Source organism: Mugil cephalus, chromosome 6 (assembly GCF_022458985.1).
Source record: "Mugil cephalus isolate CIBA_MC_2020 chromosome 6, CIBA_Mcephalus_1.1, whole genome shotgun sequence".
Taxonomy (NCBI): Eukaryota; Metazoa; Chordata; class Actinopteri; order Mugiliformes; family Mugilidae; genus Mugil; species Mugil cephalus.
Window position 1 is genome coordinate 28,314,143 of NC_061775.1, and position 12,315 is coordinate 28,326,457.

The following is a 12,315-nucleotide window of genomic DNA, read 5'->3' on the forward strand; positions in this document are numbered from 1 at the left end:
CCCTAGTTCCTTTCCTTATGATTACACTGATGCACAGACCGGAGGTCGGTGAACAGTTACCAACATGGAGGACGTGCATTAGACTGAGGACTGATGAAGCCTTAAAACAACAATACATCTACAAACGAGAGGTTTACGGAATAAGAGATTTAATCCCATCAAACAACCGTTTATATTTCTGGTTGTTTCACCAGAGAAAGAAAGAAGAAGCACTTTATGTTGAGTTGTTTGGGGGATATTTTCCATTTCTTCTTCTACTGTTTTGAATTGAAATGGAATCAAATGCATTTTTCCATTTAAACATTAAAAGAGCATGAGTTCACAATGTTCACGTCTGTGTCCGTTATTTGATTCAGTCCATTTAAATAATAAAAAAAGATTAGTGAGATAATTATTTTTTAATTGGGACCCGCTCCTAGTTTCCAGCTTCCTGTTCGAGGTGTCGCAGAGCTTCCGGTTCCGCGTTGACGCGCAGCATCTCCAGCTCCAGTGGGTGGAGCCGACCCGTCACGACCAGCGAATGGAGTGGCCCGCCCAGGTCACATGACACCAGCTGACTCAACGTCCCCGCCCGGATCCTCTGGTCCTCGGAGCCGAGCCGGGCCACGCCCACGCAAACCGTGTCCTCGGTCAGACCTGAAGGGGGCGGAGACACCGGGCTGTCAACAGCTGATTGGGTCTTTACGGCAGAGTGGGAGGGGCCTGTTTATTTCTGAACAGCTGATTTAACTTCCTTTAATCCTTAAAACTAGAAACAATAACAAAGTGACAAAATCTCATTCTGGTAAAAATTATTAAATAAATAAATTCACCTCAAAATTTGATCGTTTTAATCTAAACATAATCCTCAAAATATTAAAAATAATTCCAGTAAATGTCACAACTTTTTATTAAGAGTTTATGGCTTTTTCTTATTTATACTGAAATATGTAAAATATTAAAACATTTTGCAGAAATTCACTCACTTTTTTGGGGAAAAAGGTCAATTTTTTTTAATTTTTTTTTAAAAATATAATTATGAAGTAGCCGGATTCCCTTTGTCTCCTTGACTCAAACTATGACATTTTTTGGTGATTACTTTTTATTCAATTAACCCGACTAGTTTAGCATAAAGGACTAAAGGACATAAATAAGTCATAAAATTCTCACATAGAATTTAATCGTAAAAAACACCAAGAATTTCTTCTATAAATTCTATAAAAACTAGTTTATCTCCTCAGAAATAATTCTCTGACTTTTATTTTTTCAGCCTAACTCTTAAATGTTAAACTAATCAGGTTAATGGATCAGATCCCAGACTCACCCCCCTCCTCCCCCTCCTCCCCCTCCTCCCGCCGCCTCCGGATGATCTGGATCAGCTGATCTGCAGCCTGGCCCACGGTCATGAAGCGCGGCGGCTCGTAGATCTTCTTCCCCCTGGAAACAAACGGGTTTCAGGTTTAAAGACGTGACGGTTTGTTGATGAAGTTACAGAAACGACTCGACGAACCTCATCATGTTTTCCACGGTTTGTTCTTTGACTTTAATGTCTGTGAAAAGAAACAGGAAGAAAAGAAAACACTGGTTAACAGCAGGAGAGAGATTCTCCAAACACTGAATGATTGGATGGAGCAGGAATCATTTTACCTGGTTAATACCACATGGATGAAGAGCAACAATGGTTTTAAAGTAGATCTGCTATTTATTTCTCTTCAGTCTCATAGATCAGATTCTAGGATTCAGTCTGTGGATGTGACTCTGATCATTCAGGAGCTAAATGTGAGGATCTGTTTGATTCCTCACCTCCAAGCTAACTTTAACCTCCAGGGACCCAGCGGCCAAATGTCCCGCTGTTCTCCCAGACTGTGAACTAACCACAGACAGTGCTGAGCGTAAACTGTTTCATCACGGAGTCTCGATAAAGTTAATTATTATTGGATGAATAAAACATGTGAGCAGGACGTCGGGTGTTTTTATGAGCGTGTCAGAGGACGGATGATGAACGAGCGTCTCTGATTCCTGATGAATATTAACGCCAGCAGGTCGTCCTCCCTCCGGACCCTCGGCTTTAAGGGGGGGGTGGTGCCTTCAGGGTCTCCAGGGTGATTGATGGTGGCCCGGGCGGTGGGGGGTTAAACAAACACCTGGTGACTATTATTTTTATTTCATTGTGCGTCTCACCCAGTAGACAGAGTGTGTGAAGTCCAGCTCGTCTGTTTTTACAGATTTTGTCGTAGAAGCTCTCAGGTTTCCACGTCTCCGTCCAGAAAACCAACGACACCGTCTCCCCGAAATTATACAGCTGAAAAGATTAAGACAGAAAACACTCAGCAGATATGAACAGTAAAATACTAGATATAAAGTATTGGTAGAATTGGTACAATAAAGGAAATAAATAGCAAACACACTTTAAAATATCCACTATAACACAAGCACAAAAACAAAGTAACAACCCTTTGATTTGCTCCAGCCTCTCAGCACTGGTTTGATGGAAAATAAACGGTTAAAATCCTCAAAACGACAGATTTTCTGGTAGTTTTGTAAAGTGTTTTCTTAGTAGTTTAAGAGATTTGTGCAGTAAAACACTGTCCTGCTCCGGTGTTAAACCGTAAGAACAAAATAAAAAGAAATAACACCAGAAATAACGTCGCTCTGACAGCATGGGGCTCATTAGCATACTCCGCCCCCCTCATTAGCATATTAACGACCCCCCAGAGGAGCAATACCGTTAGCATTAATGCTAATCTGTGTGAGTGTGTGCAGCTGGGTCCTGCTCTCTGATTGGCTGCTGTCACAGCTCAGTTATTGATGGAGTCACTTTAATGTGGTGCGTTCACTGTCACAGCCGTGACCCGGATTAATGGTTTTATTTATTTATTTATTTGTTTGTTTGTTTGTTTGTTGGGTGAAGGCACCAAATAAACAAATGAATGAACACGTGGTGCAAACACATGACAGACACAGCAGCAGAAACAACACGACACAGTTGTGTTCAGAAGTTTCCATTCGATGACACAACGTGTGATTCTTTAAGATGTGATGTGTTTGCTTGTAATCAGTGAATTCCTGAGTTTCTGTCGGACTCTTACGTCTCATTTAGCATCAGAATGTAAATCTCACCTGGACATTTCTACAGCTGATCAACACATTCAGTTATTTACAACTATTTCCATTAAAACTATTTAGCACCATGTCCACAACTATCAGGTGTTTATTTCTATCATGTGTAGCCGGTTAGCTCTCTCCTCCTGCTAGCTCTCTCCTCCTGCTAGCTCTCTCCTCCTGCTAGCTCTCTCCTCCTGCTAGCTCTCTCCTCCTGCTAGCTCCCTCCTCCTGCTAGCTCTCTCCTCCTGCTAGCTCTCTCCTCCTAGCTCTCTCCTCCTGCCTACTCTCTCCTCTTGCTAGCTCTCTCCTCCGGCTAGCTCCCTCCTCCTGCTAGCTCTCTCCTCCTGCTAGCTCCCTCCTCCTGCTAGCTCTCTCCTCCTGCTAGCTCTCCCTCTGGCTAGCTCTCTCCTCCTGCTAGCTCTCTCCTCCTGCTAGCTCTCTCCTCCTGCTAGCTCTCTCCTCTGCTAGCTCTAGCTAGCTCTCTCCTCCTGCTAGCTCTCTCCTCTTGCTAGCTCTCTCCTCTTGTTAGCGTTTTCCTCCATGAACCAAACATGACGACAATATTCAGGAAAAAGCCTCAGTTATTTGGAACCAGTCTAGTTTTACTTGGTCTAGAAACACGAGTTAAAACTGATCTATGGGCTGAAGTTTAGAAACAGAGACTCGTCTTAAAACGGTTGATGTGATTTGGACTCTGCTGAAACCAAACCACGTTCAGGTAGACCAACAAAAATCCAGCCACAGCTGCCAGGAAAAGTGTTTGGGATGAAAAATGTGGCGCGGCCGTTTCCAGATAAGAGGCAGTTTAAGAGAAATGAGCTTGTGGTCGAGTCAACAGGAGAAAGTCATTACTACACGAATGCCTCAAAGCTCCTGCTTCCAATACAACAACCAGCACAGAGACGAGCCTCAAAACCTCTGCAACCGAGTCATTAGCAGCAATGAGACCAAGATTGGAACGTTTTGGCCAAAACCATAAAGGTTCCATGTGGAGAGGAGTCAACCAGGCCTGTGATGAAAGGTTAAACCTTCCTACTGTGGATGTTTAAGCTACAGAGACACAGGAAACTGGGTCAGAACTGATGGTAAGATGAACGCAGCACGTTATCAGAAACAAATACCAGAGGAACGTTTGCTCTCATCAGCCTGGAAGCTGCAAATAGGACGAAGTTGGACAACGATCCAGAACATAAGGCCAAGTGGACCGGTCCCTGGCTACAGGTTCTGGAGAGACCGTCTTAGTCTCCTGACTCCTCAAAACCTGCAGTTCATGCAACACGGCCCAAGAATTTACAGGAACCGGAGGTTTTTAGCCAAGAAGAACGAGCAGCTCCACCATCGGAGGAAATAAAGAGCCTCGTCCACGGCTACGGGAAAGGAGGGAAGACATGGTCTTAAGAACCGGGCCAAGGAAACCACTGATGATCTGGGTGGTTTCTGTTGTCATTATAATTTATAAAGAGTAAATACAGTTGCTTGATAATAAATGGCTTCATCCAACCACTAACAATGAGTGAAAGGAAAGAAAAGAGTTTAGAGTGTTATCATTCATCTTCTCTGAAACGTGGCCAAAGAACAAAATAAACAAATAACGTTTCAGCAGAAGAAACTTAAAGAGGGCTTCACATGTTCACAGGTTACATTTCTTTGATTTTATAGACATGTTTTCTCTTGTTTTTATTTATAACAAATGTCTAGATTGTCTTTCTGTTCAACACTTTATGTTGCATTTCATGTATGAATTGTGCTCTATAAATAAACTTTATTATTATTTATAATAATTTTTTTGAGTAGTTTTTGACAAACTTTCTCCAATAATACTTTTCCAGCTCAGAAAACAATAAAAGGTATTTGGTGGAATGAATGTGTTTTAACTGGAAACACCTTGATGGTGATTAAAGTTTCTGAAGTTGTTCTGTAGGTTTTTAGTTCAGTGTTTCCAGAAAATGAGCAGGTTGTAAAACATTCTGAGTATGAGACGGGATCATGCGATGGAGGTTTGACTTCAGCCGAGATAAAGGATGAAACATTTACCTGCAGACCACAGCAGCCCACAGCGTTCATGATGGACGCGTTGTGGATGACTCTGTACGGTATCCCAGCATGCACTGCTCTCAGGACCAGGTCGCTGTGGGTGGTGGCTCTGCAGGACGAAACGTTCACGACGTCAATCATTTCAAACAACACAGGAATAAAAACAGTCCAGCAAGAAACAGACACTGAACTCACCACATGTCACAACTGTATTAAATAGCATCAATTTACTAATTAACTCTAAGATACGACTTTATTTACCGTGACGCTGAGATGACACGGATGAGTTGGTACAGAAAGATCTATTATGTTCAGCAACAGTTTCATGTTTATGGCTTTTTCCTCACCGCAACTCTAACATTTACTAAATATATTCATGTTAATTAGTTAATTACAACTAAAACATTAAAACTTTTTTATTAAAGCTTTTGCATAAATGTCACAATTTATTTCTTTTCTCTAATTTAAATGTAAAGGAGCATTTTTCCCTTTGTCTCCTTGACTCAAACTATGAAACTTCCTGTTTGTTTTGTTAGTTTTTATTCAGTTAACACAAATAGTTTAGTATAAAGGACTGAGCTGTGAAATTATGAGACGCAAGTCATAAAACACTCACACAAATTTAAAGAAGAAAATAGATCTTATTTAAATTATTCTCTAAAAGTTCTCTCAAGCGTCTCATTATGGGAGTTACATCAAGAGACCAATGAAAGGAGATGGTGCAAACTCTTTCCCAAACTTTGTTTTAAAAGTTACACATACTGTTTTAACTTAACTTATAAAAAGTGTGTAAGAAATACCAAGATTTTTTTTCAAAGTATTTTTAAGCCACAGATGCTGGAATGTCCCACAGGCAGTGAAGTAGCCAGTAAAATTGAGGAACATCTTGACGTTTTCCTCAGATTATTGTGGTTCAGTGCTGGGTCAAACCTCAGAGTGACGTAAATGTTTAAGAGCCGCTGGGACAAAGAGAAGCAGCTCGTCTTTGGGGGAAAACCAACATGAATAAAATGGACAGAGCTGGCAGCGGAGAGAGCTGCTCTGTTATTAACTCTGACAGGAATCTGGGGAAGCGAAGGCCAAGCTGCTCCGTGGTCGGCCGACTCAGCAAACCGTCCTGATATGTGGACAATGATGACGACAACTCACCCGAACGGGTCGCCCACCACCAGGAACGCCACATCAGTCACATCTGCGTCCTTCAGGATCTCGTCGGCTCCTTGTTCGACCAGATCTCTGTCAGCCAGGATCAGCTGCTTCCCATAGTATTCCTCCTAAAGAGTGGGCACGATGTTAGGATCATTCACTCGCTGTCGGAGCGTCACACGCAAAAGCACAACACAGGGTCTCTGCAGGTTTCAGCACGAGAAATTTAAGACTTTTTTACACCATTACGGGTTCAATTTTTACACCTGCACGAAAATTAGGAAAATCACAGAATTACTTTCACAACAACAAAACTAATGAGGAACTAATGATGAACAGAATCATAATAGGCTAATGAAGCGAATTTAAGACTAAATGTGATCTAAAACCTACAATGCAAAATATGCTTAAGACTTTTTAAGGTCTTAAAATGGGATCATCAAATTTTAGACTTGAGACTTTTTAAAACCCTGATAACAAAGCTGCCAAAGAAGCTCTCACAGTACTTTTAAAACCACTAACACATTACTACAGTGGCTAATAAACTACCAAAACTATATAAAGATGCTAAAACTACAAACGCCAAGTGGTTAAAACTGGGAACGCGCATCCAAACTGTTAAAGTCCCAAGGAAACTAAAACATTACTAAAAAAAATGAATGCTTCTAAAACTCTGATAAAATATCTCTAAAAACAAAGCTACAAGTTTACAAAAATATCTGACAAAACTGATCAAATATTACTCTATACTACACTACACACACAACATAACGCTCCGATGATGCTAATACAGCTGCTAATATCCTGCTACAACGGCTAACAACAACAAGCTAATAAAACATTAATAAAATATGTTACAACTATTAAAACATCACAAAAAGCGGCTACCTACTTCTAAAGCTACTAAATGCTGCTAGAATAGCTCAAAACATGTATCTAACACGTTAAAACATCACAAAAAGTGGCTATAAACTGCTAAAACTATTCAAATACCTACATGATCTCGCTGCTAAGATGCTAAAAATTATACAACAAGTAGTTCCGACCGAGCAATCTGATTGGTCAATGAGACATTTAGAACGTGCAACGTTACAGCGCGGCTGACTCATCACTAAAAATATCGCTCCGCCAAGTCTGTGACACTGTCTCCGTCTCCATGGCAACGCGGTAACTGTCAGAGCCGGAGCAGGAAACGGCTGAAAAATACGCTACAAAATCGGTCGGTTTGTTGTTAATTTCGGTTTATTTTGTTGGTAATTGTTGTACAATCGCAATATTACCCGAGAGGATGTGCTTAAACGTAATTTGAGCGCTGCACTGATGCTGTCCTACCCACAAAGTCTTGATGGACTTTGTGGGTAGGACAGCATCAGTGCAGAACTGCACATAGTCCAGGACATCATCCGTCCTGGACTATGTGCAGTTCTGCACTGATGCTGTCCTACCCACAAAGTCCATCAAGGTGTTTCCCAACCAGAAACCATGGTGTGACAGCACAGTGCGGTCTCTACTCAAAGCTAGAGACGCAGCCTACAGGTCAGGTGACAGGCTGGCCTATAGCAGGGCCCGGAGGGAGCTGAAGAAGGGCATCCAGCAGGCCAAACACAGATACAAACAGCGCATCGAGGAGCACTTCACCGACAACAACCCGCGTGAAATGTGGAGAGGCATCAGAACCATAACAGACTACAGGAACAGCAACCAGCAGTTCAACCACGACCCCCTTCTGCCTGACACTTTAAACAGTTTCTTTGCACGCTTCGACACACCTGGCAGCAGAGAGACTGTCCAACCTCCACAGCCAGAGGAGCAGCCCCAGCCCCTCGTCCTGCAGCAACACCAGGTCAGCGCCACGCTGAGGAGGATCAACATCAGCAAAGCTGCAGGACCAGATAAGGTGTCAGGTCGGGTCCTAAAGCTGTGTGCCCATCAGCTAGCTGGAGTCTTCCTGGACATTTTCAACCTGTCCCTGCAGCTCGCTTCAGTTCCTGTCTGCCTCAAGTCCTCCATCATTGTGCCGGTGCCAAAAAAATCCGCTGTCACCTGCCTCAACGATTATCGTCCTGTTGCTTTAACACCGGTAATCATGAAGTGCTTTGAGAGGATGGTCTTAAGTCACATCAAGGACGTTATCGCTGCTACTCTGGACAGACATCAGTTCGCCTACAGGGAGAACCGATCGACAGAGGACGCAGTCTCATTAGCACTGCACACGGCCCTGACTCACCTGGAGCATCCTAACACCTACGTCAGGATGTTATTTGTGGATTTCAGCTCAGCTTTCAACACTGTGATCCCAGACAAGCTGACGCTGAAACTCCACAACCTTGGACTGTCTGCCTCTCTGTGCTCATGGATTGGAGACTTTCTCACCCACAGGCCACAAGTGGTGAGAATTGGGGACCGTACATCATCTACACTGGTCCTGAGCACAGGGACACCGCAGGGATGTGTGCTCAGCCCGGCCCTCTTCACCCTCTTCACACATGACTGCACTGCCGTTCACCCCACAAACATGGTTGTGAAGTTTGCAGATGACACCACCGTAGTGGGTCTCATATCGGACAACGACGAGACTCACTACAGAGAGGAGATCCAGCACCTGACAGGATGGTGTTCAGACAACAACCTTGTCCTGAACACCAGCAAGACTAAGGAGATCATCGTGGACTTCAGGAGATCCAGGAGGAAGGAACACACCCCTCTCCTCATTCATGGGGAGGAGGTGGAGCGGGTGGACAACATCAAGTTCCTTGGCATCCACATCACATCTGACCTCACTTGGTCCACGCATACATCTCACCTGGTGAAGAAGGCCCAACAAAGGCTCTTCTTCCTCAGGAAGCTGAAAAGGACTGGACTCTCCTCTCAGCTTCTGACAAACTTCTACAGAGCCACAATAGAGAGCATCCTCTGTCTGAGTGCAACAGTGTGGTATGGGAGCTGCACTGTACAGGACAGGAAGGACTTGGCCCGGGTGGTGAAAACCGCACAGGGGATTGTTGGGAGTCCTCTCCCACACCTGGACTCAATATATGACAGCCGGGTCCAAAAGAGGGCTGGCCGTATAGCTGCAGACCCCACCCACCCAGGCCACGAACTGTTTGTGCCTCTTCCCTCCAGGAAGAGGTTCAGGAATATAAAGACCAACACAAACAGACTGAGACACAGCTTCTTCCCCAGAGCTGTGAAATCCATCACCCCATCTCCTCACATACCCCCCCATCCAGAGACTGAGTATTAAACCCCTGCAGATGCCAGATAGACTCTGATACTGCACTGCACCTTGTCTAAACATGCTGCTATACATGCAATATTCATACTGGTCACTTTAAATATGCTTGATTGCACTACTACCTCTCATCTCATCTTATTTTATTCTTAAATTCTATTTTTTTTTTTTTTTATTTTAACTTGTTATTCTATTTTATATTTCCTATTCTATATTTATATTATTTATATATCTCAGGTCTGTACATTTATACCAAGAGCTGCTGAACAGAATTTCGTTGTGCCTTGCATAATGACAATAAAGATTCTTGATTCTTGATTCTTGATTCTTGATTCGGTGATGCTTGCGAACCACATCACCGTCGTGCTCAAATGACGTTAAGCAAACCCTCTCAGGTAATATTGCTTAAAACAAAACTTTGCAAAAGTGTTCAACACACACCCAATAAGAAAATCTAAAAATAATAAAACATTAAACATTAATAAAATATCAGTTAAATCTGCCAATTGCACATTGCTAAAGAAGCTAACGAAACATTCTTCTAAAATTAAAGCTTATACTGTTATGATATTATTTTACAATCAAACCAACAACACTATATATATATACATGTGTGTGTGCGTGTGTGTATACATACATTACATTTTTATTTTATTTAAATGTCAGTTTTACTGACTTTGTGAAAACAGGTTTCAGTCCAGTTAGCAACGGGAGGCGGTGGCAGCGTTACCATGGAAACTAAAGTCATTTACGTTTAATGGGTTTCAGTTCCTCACATCTTTAACCCTTAGATAGATAGATAGATAGATAGATAGATAGATAGATAGATAGATAGATAGATTTTAAATCTGAGATTGTGTTAGGGTCAAATTACATTTTACCTGTTTTTTATGGGGGCGTGGCTTCGTGACATCCTCAAGAACAGATATTTTAACACAACAAAACAATTGTTCACCATTTTAGTAAATTCTGAGGTCTGTGGTGCTGTGGGTCAAATATGACACACCAAGAACGTCAGAAATAGTTTCAGAATGCTCTGTCAATCAAATTTGGCTCAATTTACACTATTTTAAGTTGGAAACGAGTGGCGTATTCAAAGATAACAGGTCTATTGGGCCAAACAATAACATATGAATGCAATGCATGTTCTTAATGTTGTATTTACAATGTATATATATTTTTGTATATTGTGTGTGTGTACGTTTTTTTATGCAACAAACATCGAGGTAACTTCTCTGTATGTACAAACATTCTTGGCAATAAAGTATTTTCCGATTCTGATAACAAGTTAGATATGAAGTGAAAAACAACACTGAATAATGACCATTGCTCTTTTTTTGTTTGTTTGGGCTGAATTGAGTCATGTATCACTTTTGACCTGCTAACACAAGAGACGTGGACAGCGTTAACACATTATAAGTGTTAAACACATTATAAGTGTTAAACACATTATAAGTGTTAAAGCTACTGAATATGATCGCCAAGAAAGAAATGAAATGAATACAACTAATTTACTGACTCATGCATTCAACACGAATCCATATCCTGTGTGTTTGGGTCCATATAGGATGTTTTATCGTATGTATGTTTAGATTTTTTTATTATTATTATTATTTTAGTTTCAGATTGTTTTTATATATATATATATATATTTTAGTCCGGACTCACCAGGGCTTCTTTGCCCACGGTCAGGATGGAGGTGTAGGCCTCCAGATAAACCCTGGAGCAGCGCTTCACCGCCTCCAGACCCTTCACCGTGATATCGGCGGCGTCTCCGAGTCCCAGGCCGATCAGATACAGCATCTTCCCGGCCTCGGCCTCCACACAGAGTCGGTGTCACACTGAGGAAAACTAAACAAACTAAAAACCTCACGACATGAAGCTAAACACAGGTAAAAACACAGTTTTCCTTCCTTCACGTGTGCTCCCCCAGCACAGACTGGAATACGACCTGCCGTAAAATGTTTACACTTACGACAGCCACAACCGCGATACGTTCTTTTCTCCGGGAGACAGACGTGCCGCCAGACCCCATTGACAAATCTGCATATTTAAAAAAAATCCTTTCAAATAATCCAAATATTTTGAAAATAAAACGTGACTCATGCATTTTTTCTGCGTTAACATGAACAAATTATTAATTCGGCGCAAATATAATAAAGGAATTCCCCACAGATTTCACATACTCTATATTGAACAGGTGGATTTTAATCAGACTTTAAATATATTAGTTAAGACAGAATATTTTGAATTTCTTGAAATCTATATATGTAAATAAAAATACATAATATTTAAACAGAGTCGTAATCTTCCATGGAATTAAATATAAATGGTCTTTGTGGATCTGTGAGGATGAATTCACCATTTAATTCAGTTTCTTGGTAAACATGAAGCTTTAAATTCAGACTGATGAAAAGAAAAACCCCTTTAAGTTCAAGTACTGAGTTCTGCAGATGTTTAATTTAGTCTTCAGTCTCAGTTCAAATACAGCCGACTTCTAGACTCTTAATTTCATGTTTTTCAGTATATTTCCATCCAGTCCGTGGACTGTGTTCACTGTTGCATTAAAGCATTTAGCATCATCTAATGGTGCTGATTATACACTTCCTGATGTTTAGGTCTCTGTTCATGTTCTCAGCTCATTCATGCTCTGCTCCCATTCACATCATCAGAGTTAGTGACCGAGACCCACGACTCTGATTATCTAATTACTTTTACATCAGTTTGTTTGTTTGTTTGTTTGTTTGATGAGAATTAAACTTCATAATAGATGTTTTGTGGAGGAGGAGAAATGTTCAGGTGTTTCGTGAAGAGGATAA

General features: G+C 41.6%; 1 protein-coding gene across 1 annotated transcript; it reads right to left on the reverse strand.

Moving 5' to 3' along the window:
• Positions 1 to 132: 132 nt before the first annotated feature.
• dph5 (diphthamide biosynthesis 5) lies at positions 133 to 11,455 on the reverse strand. Its single transcript, XM_047587584.1, has 7 exons — positions 11,165 to 11,455; positions 6,268 to 6,392; positions 5,119 to 5,227; positions 2,161 to 2,281; positions 1,490 to 1,529; positions 1,304 to 1,416; positions 133 to 636 (listed from the first exon to the last, which is right to left on the reverse strand). Exons 1-7 carry the CDS (start codon positions 11,297 to 11,299, stop codon positions 416 to 418), a joined length of 864 nt encoding a protein of 287 aa, XP_047443540.1. The 5' UTR covers positions 11,300 to 11,455; the 3' UTR covers positions 133 to 415.
• Positions 11,456 to 12,315: the final 860 nt, after the last annotated feature.

What these genes read in the sequence shown, in the direction of transcription:
- dph5 (XM_047587584.1), bottom strand. Translation starts at nt 11,299, where the DNA reads ATGCTGTATCTGATCGGCCTGGGACTCGGAGACGCCGCCGATATCACG. An exon ending in TGGGCTGCTGTGGTCTGCAG is followed by an intron (nt 2,282 to 5,118) that starts GTAAATGTTTCA and finishes TAATCTTTTCAG; the next exon opens with CTGTATAATTTCGGGGAGAC. An exon ending in GGAGGAGGGGGAGGAGGGGG is followed by an intron (nt 637 to 1,303) that starts GTGAGTCTGGGA and finishes CGCCCCCTTCAG; the next exon opens with GTCTGACCGAGGACACGGTT.